The sequence below is a fragment of the Peromyscus californicus genome, unplaced genomic scaffold (assembly GCF_007827085.1).
Source record: "Peromyscus californicus insignis strain IS unplaced genomic scaffold, ASM782708v3 Scaffold_20__1_contigs__length_68692818, whole genome shotgun sequence".
NCBI lineage: Eukaryota > Metazoa > Chordata > Mammalia > Rodentia > Cricetidae > Peromyscus > Peromyscus californicus.
Window position 1 is genome coordinate 48,335,922 of NW_026294503.1, and position 16,816 is coordinate 48,352,737.

At 55.0% G+C, this 16,816-nt stretch overlaps 1 protein-coding gene across 2 annotated transcripts in view; it reads right to left on the reverse strand.

Moving 5' to 3' along the window:
* Positions 1-16,816, reverse strand: part of Scube1 (signal peptide, CUB domain and EGF like domain containing 1) — a 130,798-nt gene that overhangs the window by 39,846 nt on the left and 74,136 nt on the right. The window contains exons 6-7 of one of the 2 annotated variants that reach the window (XM_052748494.1): positions 15,473-15,589; positions 12,885-12,974 (exon numbers count right to left, since the gene is read on the reverse strand). In XM_052748494.1, the coding sequence (XP_052604454.1) occupies positions 12,885-12,974; positions 15,473-15,589 (207 nt within the window). The remainder of the gene's footprint in view (positions 1-12,884; positions 12,975-15,472; positions 15,590-16,816) is intronic. The other variant, XM_052748495.1, reaches the window with a different exon arrangement.

The following is a 16,816-nucleotide window of genomic DNA, read 5'->3' on the forward strand; positions in this document are numbered from 1 at the left end:
CCTGTGGGGCAGCAGAGCACCACTGAGCGCCCATCTCCACAACGTGCGCTACCCTTATGCCTCCATCTTGCGTCACCTGGTGCCTGGCTATGGCTGCTTTCCTGGAGGGTTCTCCCTCAATTCTGCAAATGTCATGAGTCTCCTCGGCAAAGACCTTGGGAGTGAGCCTGAGTGAAGGGATGGAGGAGGACTCTTGGGGATCAGCAGTCCACGCTCCTAATTCCATCAGATTCATGATTTCTTGCCTTTGAACTTTGCCCCAGAGAGGGTAGGGGTGCCAGGAGAGGGACAGAAGCCTAATATCCTTGTGTGCATGCATGCACAAGTGGGTTGTGTCTGCTAGGTCACACTGGTGGGCGTCATCTGCTGCAGAGGCTATACTGTCCCCAAGGACAGCCCCTTCTTTCTCAAGGCCAGCATCACTACTAGCCACCGCCATCCCAGAACAGCCGTGGTTGCCACTAAAAGCAGATGTCCTCCCCCTAACACTTCATGGCTGGCTTCTCTGAGATTCAGGCTAGCACCTCCAGCCAGGGATGGGAGGTTTCTGTGAGTGGGTTTCTTTGTGGCCTTCAAGGCCTATTTCTTTATCCTTCCTGGTCCAAGCCATCTCTCCAAGGCATTCCCCTGAAGTCCAGGCACAGAGAAGGCCGACCTTCCTCACACTTAGGCAGGTGGGCCTCTGTGCCAGCACGGACCAGTTCTAACTGGTTTGTAGCCTATGTGTACCCTCTCATCTCCTCACAGAGGCATTCACTGGGGCAGTAGGGTAGAAGGCAGCCCCACACCTGGGGAGTGAGAAGACGAGCTTCTTCCCCCAAGGCCAAGATGAAGATCAAATACACTTTCCACTTAAAAGCCATAAGGCCCAGGTGTTGACCTGGGGGGTGCTCACCAAATGTTTCCTTTCCTGGGGTTAAACCAGAGGGGAATCCTGCCGCCCACCCCGTCAGAGAGCCTGCCAGCCTTTCATGTGGGACAGTCCTCTGGAGAGGGGCAGAAAGGCTACCTGCCTCACAGGTGTGGGTAATTATAGCTCAGTGGCAGGGGAATGTGGGGGAGGGGGCAGGTGATGGGTGCCAGGGCTGGGTGGGCCCTGGGCCTCTCTGGTGGTGGAGGTGGGATTCAGGTATTGGGGACTGTGTCCTTGGGAACCAAACCAATAGTCTGTGACTCCTCCTTTCCCTTGGATGGGACTTGGAATTTAACTAAGGAGGCCTTGGGGACCTGCTGGCTCCATCTGCTCATTGGGTAGACTGCAGCTTAGACGGGGAGCTGGGCTCTGGCAGAGTGCTCACCCATTCTTGCACCGGGCCCCACTGCAACTCATTCCCGCCCATGCCAGGCTTTCAGTCCTCCTGGAACTGCCCCAGCCAATGGCGATGCACTGGCTTCAGGCTCTGAGTCCCCAGTGACCCGGAAGTCCTCTGTGTCTTTTCTCAGGTGCCAGCCCTCTAGTCCACAGCACCTCATTACAATCATTGCCAGAGACCAGACACTCCCTCTGCCTCCCATGTCTCACACTCCCGCCTTCCCAGATTCCTGGACCTCTCTTCCTCAATGGGGAGCCTATGCCCAGCTGCACAGATCTAAGTGGCAGCAGTGGCTGGGATCTGCTTGGCTGGACTAAATTAAACACACAGCTCCCTGGGCACAGGGTCCAATCTGCCAGACCAGCTCCAGGGGCCTGTGCAAGCCACACATATGACTAGACAAGTGTCTTACCTAGCAAGGGAGCGCCTTACTCCAGGAATGCTTTTCTATCCATCCCCTTGAGTCCGAGCCTCTCCCCCACCTCCCTTGGGACCTGCTCAACGGCTTCTTCCTAGCTCCCAACTGCAGTCTCTGTTTTTACTGTGGCCATGCCAGCACTGCCCTGTGACCTCACAGCTAAACGGTCCCTCCTCTAGACCACTGCCTCGCGCTAAGGAGAGTAGCTAAATGCTTTTGGGAGAACATCCCCTAAGCAGTTTGGTGGCTGATCTGGCCTCCATGGGCCCTCTACCCTCCTGCTGCATGAAGAAATCACCTCTCCCTCCTCCACCTCAGCCATATTGTTCTGGGTGAGGGGTAACCACCAAATGTAACACATGTAGAACCCACCAAGGTCCCCTGTGGGGCACAGGCTGGCAGGGTGAGACTGAACATCTTGTCTCTAGAAATGTCCAATCAGAAGTTCCTGGGCTCTGCCGAAGGCATCATTGGCATCATTGGCACTGGAGTACTGCATGGCTCTCATCCCCGAGGACCTCTGCTCCCCAAGACTAGAGGCCGCCTAGATCTGATGTTTGGCTACTACTGTCTCCAGAGAAATTTGGAAAACATTCCTCTCTTCACACAGGTGGTAGATGAGGTCTGGAGTCTGTGGCAGGCTATTCCAGGGGATGGACTGCCCCCTGTTTCTCACCCCAGTGGCCTTCTTTGGTCCTCATCCCAGTCCCTGAGCTGGGGTTGGTGTACAGGTCAGCCCGGTAAGGCCTGGGTCTGTCCACCGGAACTATGATGCTGGAGCTTAAGGAAAGAGGGCTTCTCTCAAGGTCATAGACAAGTTCATCTGTGATCCTGTGAGTTCCATCTTTCTCTTGTCCCTGGCTCCAGCTGAGAACTACTGGACTCTTCCTAATGGTTGTTGCACATCCCCTGCAAGAGAACCACCCTCCAAAGGCATAGCCCTATTCATCCAAGAATACACTACCCTCAAAAGAGCTCACATCTGCCCCGCCTCCCCCCAAAAAGCAAACCAAAACAAAACCTGTCACTTTTGCAGAGAGAACTGAGACTCGGAGGAGTCTGCTCAGGTGGAAATGGCTGCCTCACTTGTGGTTCAGTGAGAAGTAATGAGGGGACCTGTGTTCAAAAATGATTCGGAATTTTCAGATAGAGATTGCAGGGCACCAAACCAGTTGTGGGCCCATCTCAGGCCAGCCCCGCGACTGTACAGCCATAGAGAAGCAAGCAGCCTGTGTGTTCAGGTCATATGGCCACCAAAGGAGTTGGCATGCTTGCACAGCCATGAGACATCAGGCTAAGAAGTGAACTGGACTAGTCCAGAAGTGAGGGCTTTGGGGATAGGTTCCCAGGGTGGCTCAGTGAGAAAGCGGGGTGATGGCCTGAGGCAGGTGGGAGTCTGTACCCATGGTGGCATGGCTCTGATAGAGAGAGGCAAGAGCATAAGACTTGCTGCCTGGGGGCAGCCCCTGTGTGGGCTCTGCAGGCTGGCGCCACCACTGATCAAGTTCCCTGAAGGACAGTCTTGCCCAGGTGAGGAGCCAACTTGAGCTGTACAGTCAGACAGGACCCGTGTGCCCATGGACCGTGTCAGCGCGGGAAGCCCCTTTGCACACGGAGACTGTGTCCTTATCTGCTCCCTGAGAGGACAATGTTTACCATGTGGTTTCTGACCGGCCCTGACACAAGGGCAGAGGTGCCAGTGCTTTGTAGGCTGGTCTATAATTGCGACCGCTTCACTCGTGGTGCCGAGTTTCAGACCCTCGGCACATGGAGTCTGGCACCCACTGTCCATGGCTGAATCATTTAACAATCCTTTCCCGAGGGGCTGGAGGAATGGCTCAGAGGTTAAGAACACTCAACCTGCTACTCTTCCAGAGGACCCAGGTTCAATTCCCAGCACCCACATGGCAGCTCATGACTGTCTATAACTCCAGTTCCAGTGGATCCAGCACCCTCACACAGACATACATGCAAGAGAAATGCCAATGCACATAAAAACAAATATTTGATAAAAAATGACCCTTTTCTGAGTGGCTCTAAGCTGGGCAGATGTGCTTGGGACCCAACCCTGGTCTCACAGACACCCCAGTCTAGTGAGCAGTATAGAGTTCAATAAGACAGTGCTTTGGCTACGAGGGAGGAGCCACAGAGATGAACTGACCCTCTCAGGAGTCTGCTGCTTCCTAGGGGGAAATGGCACAGGGCTGAGAGACCTTGCTTTTCTCACTGGCTTCTGCTGGGTAGCCCCTTTGGCTAAGCCAGCGAAGTCCCTGGGGGCTCAGAAGCGCACAGTTCCACGTTTTCTGCTGCCAGCCATCAAGATGACATTACGTTTGGCTGTCCCCTCATCCACTACATAGCTCTAAGAAGAGTATACCTGGGTATCCCTTTTGCCCAGTGATCAGCACAGGCCCAGCCTGGTGGGGGATGGCTCCTGTTTAATGATGGGATTAGCAAGCAGGGACTTGGGAGGTCCCGGAGTAGCATGAGGCATGGGAAATGAATCCTACTCTGTGTCAGCCCTGGTAAAGAGGAAGAGGGTTGAAGCTGGGGTAAGGAGAGTGACCCCAGGGTTCGGGCACACACGTGAGGCAGCAGGGCAGAGCTCTGACAGTTTGACAGAAGAGCTGGGTACAGCCCATTGGCCGGTCCGCCAGACTGGGCTCCTGCCAGCTGGGGGATTTTAGGCAGACTGATTCCTCTCTCTAGAATGCTGGTTACCATTTGTATGTGCCTGGCCTGAGGGCTTCAGGGTCTTCTTCTTCCAAGAGGCTCTGATGGAGGTGGGGTGTGGGGAGGGAGTTCTTCCTGTGGGCCCAGCACCCAGCATCTGCCCTGTCCCTGGAAGACATGACCCTGACAGGGAGCTGCCCCAAGCCCTGATTGCATTCGTATAGGCCTCCATCAGGGTGGGTCCATCTGCCTTTCAGCCTCTAGAACTGGCTGAAGCAGCTGTGAGGGAGCCAGCCACTGGCCTTCTCCATCTACCTACTGACTGACCTCTGACCTTCTCCCTCAGCTCACTGCTGACCCTCCCCCAGATCCCATCGCTCTGGGATAAAAGCCGCTCTCCCTGGCATGGCCATTACACGTGGTCTCTTCTCTTCTGTCTCCACTGGGGACATCTCAAGTCTGGCTCTGTCATGAGTACCGGGTGGGCAGATTTGTGTCTGTCACTGGGTTGGGCATAATGAGCAAGGTGTCTCGTGCTCTGTCCTGTCACTCAACAGGGAGCGGGACAGTGCATGCATGGGGCAGGGCAGGGACAAAGGCTCAGTGCAAGGAGACGGGGAGTTTGGGAAGGCTAGAACTAGGGCCCCAGGGAAAGCAGGAGAGAAGGCTGCCCGTATTTAATGCTCAGGCCTGAGGCCAGCAGACCCCTGTATCCACACTGCTCAGAGGGTCCAGCAGACCCCTGTACCCACACTGCTCCAAGGGTCCATCAGGCCCCTGTACCCACACTGCTCCAAGGGTCCAGCAGGCCCCTGTACCCACACTGCTCCGAGGGTCCAGCAGGCCTCAGAGGCAGTCTTCGTGCCCCCTGGACTCTCTTCCTAACACAGCCTGGTGGTGGTGAGGCCCAGGAGGCCCTCGCTGATGGTGGCCTGGCTGTGCAGGTCCCACCCTTCAGAACTTAGTGAGACAAGCTCCCATTCGAGAGACTGTCTTCTGGAGCACTGAGGGCTCTCGTCTCTAGGGATTGTGGGAGTGCCAGGGAAGAGCTGCATGCACCTAAAGGGGTTAGGATGTTTACATGGTTGTTGGAGAAGCAGAATCCATCTTGGGGATGGGGCCCTACAGGTCTGCAGAAAGAACTGGAAGGAGCCGGGGTGGGGTGGGGCGCAGAACTCGGGAGAGACTGCAGCTGGCCGGAAGACAGGCTCCTTGGCTACCCTGAAGGACAATGGAGACTCTTTCTTAGGTCCTTAGGTCAGGGGGCAGGAACAGGGACCTCAGGACGCTAGCCTGTTTCTGCTTTCCTGCTCTTTCCCTAGCTGTGAGGTTCAGAGTGCCGGAAAGACAGAGGATGCTCACAGGAAGCCTCTCTCTAGAGTCCCCCCACCCCAGGAGGGAAGGTCAGGGGGCAATGTCATGTCTGTTCTGTGCATGGCTCAGGGAAGGACCCAGACAGGTCATGCAGCTGATGAACATCTGGGTCTGCTCTTCCAGGTCACACAGCTGGTGACTATCTCGGTCTGAGCCCTTTTGTCTACGTGGGGCTATCCTCTGGCTGGGTGTGACACAGAGGTCTGCAATGTACAGACCTCTGTGCAGAGTTCCCATCAACAGCAGCAAATACCCACTGAGCATGCCCTTGCCTGAGCATGCACAAGCAGACAGGGCCACAGTGCCTGGCTGGAGGGACCGTGTGTGCCATTAGGGAATCTGTGGTTAACCAAGAGGTGCTCAACAGAGGGAAAGCCCCTCTTCAGATTTCAGCGGCTGCCCCAGGAAAAGGACCCCTGGCCTAGAGCAGGCAAACCTCTATGGGAGGCAGTTTACCCTTGCTCTCCCAGCCCGCGAGCCCCTGGGGTGGAGATCGCCTTCCTGGAAGGGTCCAGATTATGAATTCCTGACTGATCTTTGGCAATCCCATGCTTCCTCGGATTAGTTCCACCAACCACAGCAGTAAGAGATGACCAAGGCCAGGCAAGGCCCTGGGTCTCTGTCCTCACCGCTGGACCTGCCTCAGGTTTGGTTCCTCACTGGTATTCCATAGACCTGGCCAAGTAGGAAACACCGAGGAGACAGAAAAGCCTGTAACTGAGCACCTGCTCTGGGCTACACACAGGGCCAGAAATTGCACACGGGACTCTTTGAAGCTCCTCCAAGCTCCTCTGGGAACACAGGCCCCACCCCATCCCAATCAAAAGGGAAAGTGGAGCTCAGGAATGTGAGGTGGCCCTGGTGGGTGCCTGGGAAGCCAAGATGGAGGCCATATCTGACTGTAGAAGCTGGGCCAGAATGAACTAGAAGCAGTGGCCCCTGCCGTGTGGCTGGACTTCTGTCTAGCTATGGGGTTCCATGCCGCAAGAACAGCCACACATCCTTAGCAGCAAGCTCCATCCTGGAGGCACAACCTGAAGCCCTTCCCTAACCCCAACCCCTGCGGCTTTGCCCACGTCAGTCTCAGAACCCTGCTGGAGAAAGACTTTAAAGACTGTCCGCCCACTCTGGCCTGCACACTCAGTTCCGGGGGACTTGGCTAGAGATATGCAGAAGGGCAGCTGGAGCTGGGGGAACAGGCCATGTCCTTCCCAGGCAGGCAGGCTGGGAGGACAGAGCCTCAGGGGTTTGTCTGTTTCCACATTGAGGCTCACTAGAGTGGGGTGAAGGAGGGGTGTTCTCTTTATCCAGCACCATTCGTGGCACGTAGCTATAAGGAGCCACCGGAGCACATCACGGGGTAGAGATGGGCAATGTGGTTAATGGTAGAGGGCTCTGAGGTCCTATTTCAGAAGGTGGGGAGTGGGCCACAGGTCAAATTCCAAGGGGACAAGGAGCTGAGGAAAGAGCTATGGTGTACGCCAGGGAAGATGGCTGTGATGAGTGACAGGGAGGAGGCGGGGCCTCGAGGGAGAGAACTGTGGCGGGGCAGTAAGAAGCGGGCACAGATGGGCCCAGGACAGAAAAAAAAAAAACCTGAAAGGGCTGAAGTCTAGGAGAATCTGAGTGTTAAAAGTTCCTGGTCCTGCTATGACGGATGGAACATGGGACACAGGAGAAGAGGGCCTGAGGCAGGGCTGCCTTCTATCTGTGAGGCTCACTTCTCAGCTAAGCTACCCCTCAGCAGGCCGCTAGACAACAGAGAATCCTCCCACTAGGCTTGGTCTCTTCAGATTTCAACGGCTGCCCCAGGAAAATGACCCCTGGGCTAGAGCAGGCCCAGAAGTACTGCTTCTGTGGCTTCGTGTGACTCCTGTGTTTCAAGCCCCAGTTTCTTTACCTGGGGTCAGCCAGAAGTTTTTTTTTTTCCTCTTTCCCTTGGCAAACCCTGCCAGGACTCTGTACCTCTGTCCACTCTTTGTTTGGACAGCCGAATCGCCACTAACTTAACTCTTACCAACCCCAGATGTCTGTATGACCAAATCAAGGGAGGGACTCGGGCCGCAGCCAGGGACCCAAATGACTAGCCACATGTGGGATCAGTCCAGTGGCTGGGTGTAGCTTGGGCACCTGATCCTTTCCAACGGTTCGGTGCCCAGTCTCTGGAGTTCTGTGGGCAGTTAGGCCCTGTTAGCTGTTGGAGCCCACTGAGGTTTCCTAGTGGCTTTATCAGCAGGACTGCATAAGAGGATGATTGGGCCATGGGCCTGGGTACCAGGTGTTTGGAAGTGTCTACACTTGGTTGTATCTAGCAGGGGGAGTTGTTTTTTTGTTTTTTTTTTTGTTTGTTTGTTTTTGCCTCACCCCTTGGCATTGTTATAAAAAGCCTTTTGAATAAAGTTCTGGGCTGGTGGGTTTTGACCTAGGCCCTCCCGAGGCTATCCTGTGTCTCTCTGTCTTTCCTCTCATTGGCTAGGTATCTCTTTCTATCTAAATATTTCCCACTTCTCCCTGCTCAAGAGTATCCTGTTTGTAAAAGTGGGGGCTGGTCCTCCACAGTTAGCACAGAAGGGGGTACACAGCTGGTGCAGAGCTGGACTGTGGCCTAGTGGGGGTGTGAATGGGGACACGGGGAAGGTCAGGTGAGGGGTGGAAGACTGAGGTAGCCTTGTCAGGCAGAACCACCCTAAGTAGCACTGAGTAGTGATGGTGGTGAGTGGGACCCACCGAGGCAGGAAGCCCAGGATAGGAAGAGGTTACACCCAGAGAGACAGGGGCCATCCAGAGGAGTGGGCGTGTAGGACTAGGAAAATCAGGAGTGGGTATAGAGCCCCTGGTTGGAGAGAGCTGATGGAGAGTGGGGAACGGGTGGGGGGAAGTGGAGTGAACTTCCAGGCTTGGGGCAGTGTGGGGCAGTCTGCACCCTAAGGATTAACCACCGTCACCTCTAGTTTTCCTTATCTCACATTCTCCAGCACCCCACTGCTTCCTGGACCTTTCACAATGCAGCAAACCCTGGGGTGCTGCCCTGCCTACCACACTCTCAACCTCCACCTCCTTTGAGGCTGGTTGGGTAAGGGCAGGAGACCCACTCCTGGGAACCCCAGCCTCTGCAGGAGAAGGCTGCCACAGGAAGCACCTCCCAGCAGGACACACCCACAAACGAAGCTGCCCCTACCCCCACCTCAGCAGCTTCCTCAGGCACCAGAAGCCTTGGCTGGGGAAGTGGGAGGGCAGAGACAGAGCAGGGGAGACAGGGCTAGGGGAGGACAGGGCAGAGCCAAGGGTCATGCTGGCTCCACCTTGCCAGCTCGCCCAACAAACTTCTGGCTGCCTCTCCCTCTTGGGTTTGTACCCTGGTCACCTATATCAACAGCTGGCACTGGGGCAGGTACCATGCTAGGCACTTTTTCCAGGTGGAAAAATCATATCATCTTCATGACAGCTCTAGTGAGTACATGCTGTGCAAGTCCCAGTTCACAGAAGTCTCTAACATCCCTGGCAGGTGTGACTCCCAGGGGCCTCACAGGCTGGCCTCAGGGCCAAAGTCTTCACCTCTCTTCCAGGTCCGGGCACCTCGGGGCCATGCCTATGCAATGGCTGCTGGTCAAGAGAATCATGGATGCTGGGGCGGGACCTAAATTCTGGCCATCAATGGGAACATTTATGAAGAGGGCCCTTCAGGTAGAGAAGGACAGGTAAGGCTTTAGGGGACGCCTATCACTGTAAACCCAACCCCCCCTCAGGCCAGGCAGTGTCCCATTTGCTCTGGTATCTATACATATCCGGCACCCATTTGTGGACAGACTCCGAGAGGAAGCAGAGAAATGTGGGCCCGAAAGAGTCAGGTGACAGATGCAGAGTCAGCCAGGACAGTCCAGGGAGGAAGTTTCTCACTCCTCTCTCTCTCTGTGTCCTTATCTATCAACCACACCAGCACCAGCTCTTAGTGAAGCCTGGACAGAGTACAAGGCTGGGGTCACTGCCCTGGAGGGACAGGCACTCCATTTTCCTGAGGGCTCCTGCAGAACCCTACTGGCTGGCTGTAGGTTCTGTTACTTGGTGCCTTTGGGCGAATAACTAGAACCCGAAGGCTGCTGAGCCTCAGGTACATTCTGTGATTGGTGACTGGCTTTGGACTTGGTAACTTTCAGGAGACCGCCCTAGCGTATTTACCTCCCTCCTCAGGACTGAGGTCCTGCACTCACGATGTGGGACAGGTGCCTCTGGGACTGTGGGGACCCAAGGGAGCAGCACTGTAGAGGACGGGAAATTTGAGCAGAGGAAATTTGAGCAGAGGGGTTATCAGGAAAGGTGGGCACCGCTGTAAGGACTGAAGGAGAGCCATGGCTCACACTGCCCAGTAAGTCTCACATGTGTGGGACTGGCTTTAGAGCTTCTACTACGGGCAAGGAACTTGGGGTCCTGGGCTGGATCAATGAGAGAACCACTGTGGACTGTGCCTTAACAGAGAGTCCTCTCAGCCTTGGCTGGACCACTTATTGTAACTCAGCACCCACATGGCAAGAAGGGTTGCCACTGTGTTGCAGGCCCTGTGCTGGGAGGCCTCCTGGTCTGAATGGACTCTAGGTCTCCTGGGGGTTCTCACCTTACTCCCTCCAGAAGGATACAGATGGCCTCATTGTGGCTCTCCCTCAGTCATTAGCACCCTGCTGTCCTACCAGAAATGGGATCACCTCTGTCCTAAGAGAGCATTGTGGCCTCCCTCGACTACATGGATTTTACCAGAGTCAACTGGCCTTTTCTGCCCTGCCTGGTTGGTGCTTTCGGAAGTGGGGTTCTGAGCCTGAAAAGCTACCAGCACCCTTGCATGAGTGATGCTGTGGCTTGAGTCAAGACTGGGTCGCTTCTAGGCTCTAAACTGGGACCCTCGTAGTCAAAATACCACAGCTCGAGCAAAGAGTAGGTAGGTCCCCAGAAGGAGCTGAGAGGCTTGGAGACTGACATGTATGTGCCCAGGGCTTCAAGTCTGTCTCTGTGTTGTATCCGCTGGATTTTTGTGTGTTCCCTGGCTCTGGCTCACAACTCTGAGGTTGATAATGGACTTGTAGACCTCTAAGGGATGTGGCCTCTGTGGTCAGGGCACAGAATCTCTCCTGGAGAGTTCCTGGTTCTAGCAGCTAGAGTGGCGTGTGTGGTCTCAATCCCGCACCTCCACTGTGGAGCTCACGATGAGAAGCCGCTGGCGGAGGGATTTGTAGCCCTCGGCACCCACAGGGAAAGAAGGCCAAGGTTCTCTTGGCCTGAGAGTCGGCCTGCTCTAGATGTGTACAGAGCACAGAAAGCCAGGGTGGGAGGCAAGGTAGGAAGGGGGGGGGCAGAGCTACTCCCTCACCATTGCTTCCTGAGGGGTGAACCCCCTGCCTCCAGCATTCTCACTCCCCAAACAAACCGCATCCGCAGTGGCTGGAAGAACCCTGCATGGTCATCTTGGCAGTCATGTGACTCCAGTGGACTCTGAATACTCCGTGCCTTGGCCCTATCTTCTCTTACATCACACCCTCACCTTGGTCCTCTGGTGGAGAGCTGGTCAGTACTGGGGTCAGAGGCACAGTCTAAGCAGCCAGGTGACCCAGGATCTGGCCTGTCATGGAATTTCCTGTCCCTCATCTTCCTCTCCCACTGCCCAATGCTGCCCTTGGCCTATCCTCCCTCCCTCCCTCCCTCCCTCCCTCCCTCCCTCCCTCCCCCTCCCTCCCATCTTGGGACCTCAGAGGGCCCAAGCCACCTCCGGACTTAGAATCTCCCAGGACAGTATGCTGACACTCCCTCTCTGAGGCCAACACTTGACTCAATTCTGCCTCCCCTTCCCATCTATCTGGCTTTCCACACATGGCCTGGCTCTGAATGTGAGGCCCAAGTGTGCTCCAACAAGCATGAAATAAAACAGGGATGGCCACCTCTGCTATCCTCCGGACCTTACATCTACTCACATCACCCGGGAGCTGTCCTGCCTCACAGGGGGTTAGCTACCAGCTAGGGTCTGCAGTCCTAGAGCATCCTAACTCTTTTCACAGGGGCCTATTTCAGAGAGAAGTACTGGGAATTCACGTGCTTTCCAGCTGGGGCCTCCACATTAGTATTACAAAAGGAGATGACCTCTCTACGACCTTCAGGCTCTGACCTCCAGGACCCATGTGGCCATGATCCCTAGTGGTGCTCAGCAATGTGGGGTAACGAGGGCATCTCCGTCTCTTCTTCTGAGGAATAGGGACTCTTCTACCCAATCATACAGTTATCAAGGCTGTGTGAGCCCGACAGTGCCAGGGAGCAGGGTGTGACAACCCTGGCGGCTGTGGCTGTGCTCAGGAGGAGCAGTCAGCTGGCACAGCCCACATGCCAGCAACCTAGAACCAGGGGACCCACTGACGGCGGGAAAAGGAGCGAATGCAGAGGCGGAACCCCGTGTCTTGTCTACACTCTGCTGTCAAGAGTGGTCACACTCTCCTTCTTCCCTTCCCTTTCTCCTTGGGCTGGTCTAACAGCAGCCCCGCCAGCAGGCCTCCCCTGACACTCCAAGAGCAAGGTCAGAGGACCATGCTGCACAGAACCCCCTCTCGCCAGGGTCCCAACGGCCACTGGGTCTCTGTGGCTGATCCTGGGAGCCTAATGTGCATGTTGGTTTCTAAGTGAGCGGAGGAGGCTTATGCACTCAGGCCACTAGACACGGGTGCTGGGTCCTTTTGCTACAATATACGAAGAAATAAACGTGTTTGATGGAGGGCAAAAAAAAAAAAAAAAAAAAAAAACTTAAAAAGGAAAATAATGAGTTCGCATCTGTAGTGGAGCCTCCCCACATTCACATACAACACACGGAGACCCCACACCCTACAGACGTACCTCCTCACGCTCACACACACACCCACATACTAGCACACAAGACAGGCTCACACAGCAGTATACCTCCCCGCCAGCATCCATACCATACACTCGCACATCCGTACCCAGGCTCTCCTACTCCCCAAAGCTGGCATGTGCACACAAGACCACACACCAGGACCCCGCCCCCAGGCCAGCATCCATTCCCAGCCACCCACACATCCAACAGGGTAAGGAGGACAAAGGAAGTGGAAGAAAAGTGTTACCCATGAGGAGCCGCCGTTTCACGCGCCTGTCCACATCAGCTACTGACGTGGCATTGAACTGAGAGCGCTCAATTGCAGCCTCATCCTTCTCTAGAACACAAGTAAGGGACAAACACGGAGCCGGTGGTTAATGAGAGCCCACTTCCCGCGGCCCAAGACAGCCAGCCTCTTGGCGTGGCGGCGCACACAAAGCCAACACAGCATGCCGCGGGCCAGCACGGTGCCCTCGCCAAGGGCTAATCCCAGGAACTTTCGGGCGGGTGTGCTCAGGGTGAAGCAAAGAGGAAGCACGGTGGGAGGGATGGCATGCAGACAAGAAAGGTGGCCACAGCGCGACCTGGACACAGTGGGAGGGCGGGGTGGGGGGACGCAACGCAGGGTCTGTGTGCAGCCCAGCAGGGTAGGTGGCTAAGGTCAGCAGGAAGCCTGTGTGGAGGACACAGAGGCAGACAGCATGCCGTGGGCTCACAGAGAGAAGCGGTTACAGGTCCCTGCGGCTCGAGCAGGTACAGGACAAAGCACAGGACAAGCGGATAGGTTTGCGAGGTCTAGTGATGGATATACTCGGGACAGCAGATGCCCTGTTACAAGGATGCTGCCACTCATGCAAAATTAAGAACAAAACTCACAGAGAAACATACACGTACACACACAGAGAACACTGGATCCCAATGGACAGACAGGAAGTCCAGGGGATCTGGGCAGCACTGGTTGCCTGCTTGTCTAGAGGACCAGAGCTAAGCATTCAAGTGCTCAACGGGGGGACTGTGGAGAAGGGTCAGTCATTTTAGGAGCGTGCAGGAGGGCGATGGCTCGGGCCAGCAGGGGAGCCTCCAGCCACCGGGCACAAAGCTGTGCCAAGACGCTTCGCTGGGACCGGGTGACCGAGAGCAAAGCGGGACAGGAGGTTTCTCATCCTGGCCGGGAGTTGAAGTCACAGTGGCTGGAGTTGGGTAGGGGGATAGTTTCTAACGAGAGGGGACTGACAGGAAGTGTGGGCTTGGGGGAAAAGAGATCCAAGCAGGGACTGTCACATGCAGCAGACATTAAAAAAAAAAAATTATAAAAATCAGATGAGAAAGGATGAGCAAGGAGGACACAGACAAGAAGGGTCAGACCCAGGCTGGGGCTCATATGCCCGGCAGTTGTCTGTGCTGGTCCAGTGGCTGCAGGGCAGGCTCGACTGGACATGGGAGACTTGGACAGACGAGACAGAGGGAAGCCAGAGCGACTCAGACAGCTCTGGGCAGGACAGCGGAGGGAGAGAGGTCAGAGGACAGAAAGTTCTAGATGGGATCAGGCTGCAATAGAGACACTGGTCTGAGACCTGGTTTGGCTTTTAATTAATTATTATTATTTTTTTTTTTTTTGTGATTGGTTGGTTTGGTTTTTGGCTTTTGGCTCTGAAAGATGATTAATGAGTGTCAGTTATCAGACAAGACAGGCAATCAGGGACCATCACGAGAGAAGCAGCGGGAATGAGGTAAAACGAAATTAAAAAAAAAAAAAATGGCTGTCTGAGAGAAGAGGCCACACAGAGGAGGGGAGAGCCACCACAGGCAGCAGGACAGCCCCCGACTACAGAGGGGATGGCCTGGGATCCCTGCGCGGCCCAGCACCCAGCTTTCCAAGACACCAAGGAGCAGCGACAGGGGACGGGAAAGGACAGCAGCTAACACGTGTGCGTACATGGGTTCACCAAACACCTTTCTGTCACTCAAAAGCCCCTCAAGAATCACCCCTCAAGCTGTTCCTAAGAAATGGAGCCTTTTCAAAGAAATCAGTGAGTGTGATCCCACCAACTCACGCTGGGTCCTAGCAAGTAGACCCTTGGCTCCAAAGTCTGAAATTCTTTTTTCTTACTTAAAAAAAAAAAAAAAAAAAAATCTTGCTGTTGCTTTTGAACAGGAGGGAAAAAAAACATATTAGTAATTACTGCATAAAATAACTACAAATGTTCAAGCTGCCCTTGGGAACACGGGCCTGGAAGAAGGAGGTTGCTGAGTTTCAATCAGGATTCCATGGAGCAAGCAGGTGTTGGGACAGGAGCATGGCTGAGAGGCAAAGGACTTCGGGTGGGTGAGGAAGTCCTAAGGAGAGCCCTCCAGCTCAGAATGAGCAGCAGTCCCAAGCACACATGCCCGCCCGCCCCCACGCAGGGTGAACACCTCCACCCGCACAGTGAGCCGCGTGTCAGGAAACTCAGTTTCCACGTGTCTGTGAACAGCGCCCAGACCGACAGTGCTCACACGGCGACTCAGGGAGGCTGCCAAGAGTTTTTCACATTAGAAAATACCAGTGCTTTAGGGACAGGTGATGTCCCCAGGCTGAAGCACACGGCTGCAGGCAATCCCCTGCGTCGAGGCCGAGCGGCAACCCCGCTAGGGACACCCAACCCTAGAGAACTTTGTCCCAGGGTACTGAGGGACCCAGGACAGATTCTCACAGAAGCTGGCCCTTGGGATGCCTGCCATACCCATCGGCCTTATGGGTGATTCTTCTTCTTGTCTCCCTTCTGTTTCCTCCAAGACAGGGGGACCACACAGGGCACCTGCAGGGGCAGTGTGACAGTCGCAGTACCTACTTACCAATGCACGTCCGACCATCCGCATGCAGGGCGTACTTCTGGTGGCAACCACACATGGGGCCCGTGTCTGTGTCCTCGCAGCTGTGCTGACAGCCTCCATTTCCATAGTTACAGGTTACTAGTTAGTCCCAAAGTGTACACACGTGTGTATAAACAGAACAACAGAAACGGTTAGTTTATCGGAACTGGTTATTTTTTTTTGGGGGGGGGGCGCGTGGGAGGTGGGGAGCAAGAGCCTGAGGTGGCCAGGGAACAGTCCTTGGAGGACTGAAGGCAGCAGACTGGCATCTCTGTCAAGGAGCCCCTCCAGGGTGCCAGATAGAAATGCTAGTCTCTAGAGGTGGGCCCAAGAGTGGACTCTGAGCTTCCCATAACTAATGCATGAAGAGAGTGGAAGGTCGGGGGAAAGGGAGAGGCTAGACACACATGCAAGACACTTTAGCCCCATCAGTCCCATTGGGACCCATGCCTGTTTACACCAAGACGTACAGGGCCAGTTGTGGGGGAGACGACAGCCGTGGTTCAAAGAACCACTTGTTTTCTTAGTTCTCACACAGCTTTATCCACTGCCTGTGTCTTGGCACAGGTGGAGGGGTGTTCCCTTGGACGCCACTCTCTGTGGGTCCTTGTTGTGAGCTCCCCCCGCTCTGCTCCCTCACGGCACTGACCGTGGAGCTCAGCTATCTATCCCCAGTAGACAGAACTTAAGCAAGTTCAGGTCATCTGGGGTGTATGTAAGAACAGCCTACATCGTGTGGCTGCTTGATGCCTATGGCTGGAGGATCTAGGGTCCTTCGGTCCAGACGCCCCACAGAAGCAGCAGCAAGCTGCATCCACGGGAAAGGGACCGAGCAAGAAGGAGCCAGTCTGCAGTAGGAAACTGATGTTCAAGTTTATTTACACGAAGCTGGTCCACTGTCACTGTACGGGGGGAGGGAGACGGCCAGAAGAGGATGAGGATCTGAGTCAGCTCTCTCGCAGGGGCCCTTGGAGACTCCACTTTATCACGCAACGAGCTGCTGGCCAAGCTAGTTGTCGCCTGAATGCCCGGACAGCATGTCTTCATGGAGACCTTGACTGGTTTTCCATAGTCTATCTACACACATTGTTTACTTATCAAAGTTAGTCTGAGGCCAGACCTGGTTAGAGGAGCACCGAATTCTGGATCTGAGAGCTCGAATTAATCATGCCCTAAGTAAGCAGATCCATTCAGACAGCTGGCAAGGGAGAGAAATCAGTGGAGATGAGTATAGGAGGAGAATGGCTGGACAGGGGCGGGCATCTATCTGGCATCTCACACACTGTCTTCAGCAGCCAGGGCTTCTCAGCAGTGTCCTCCTCTTGA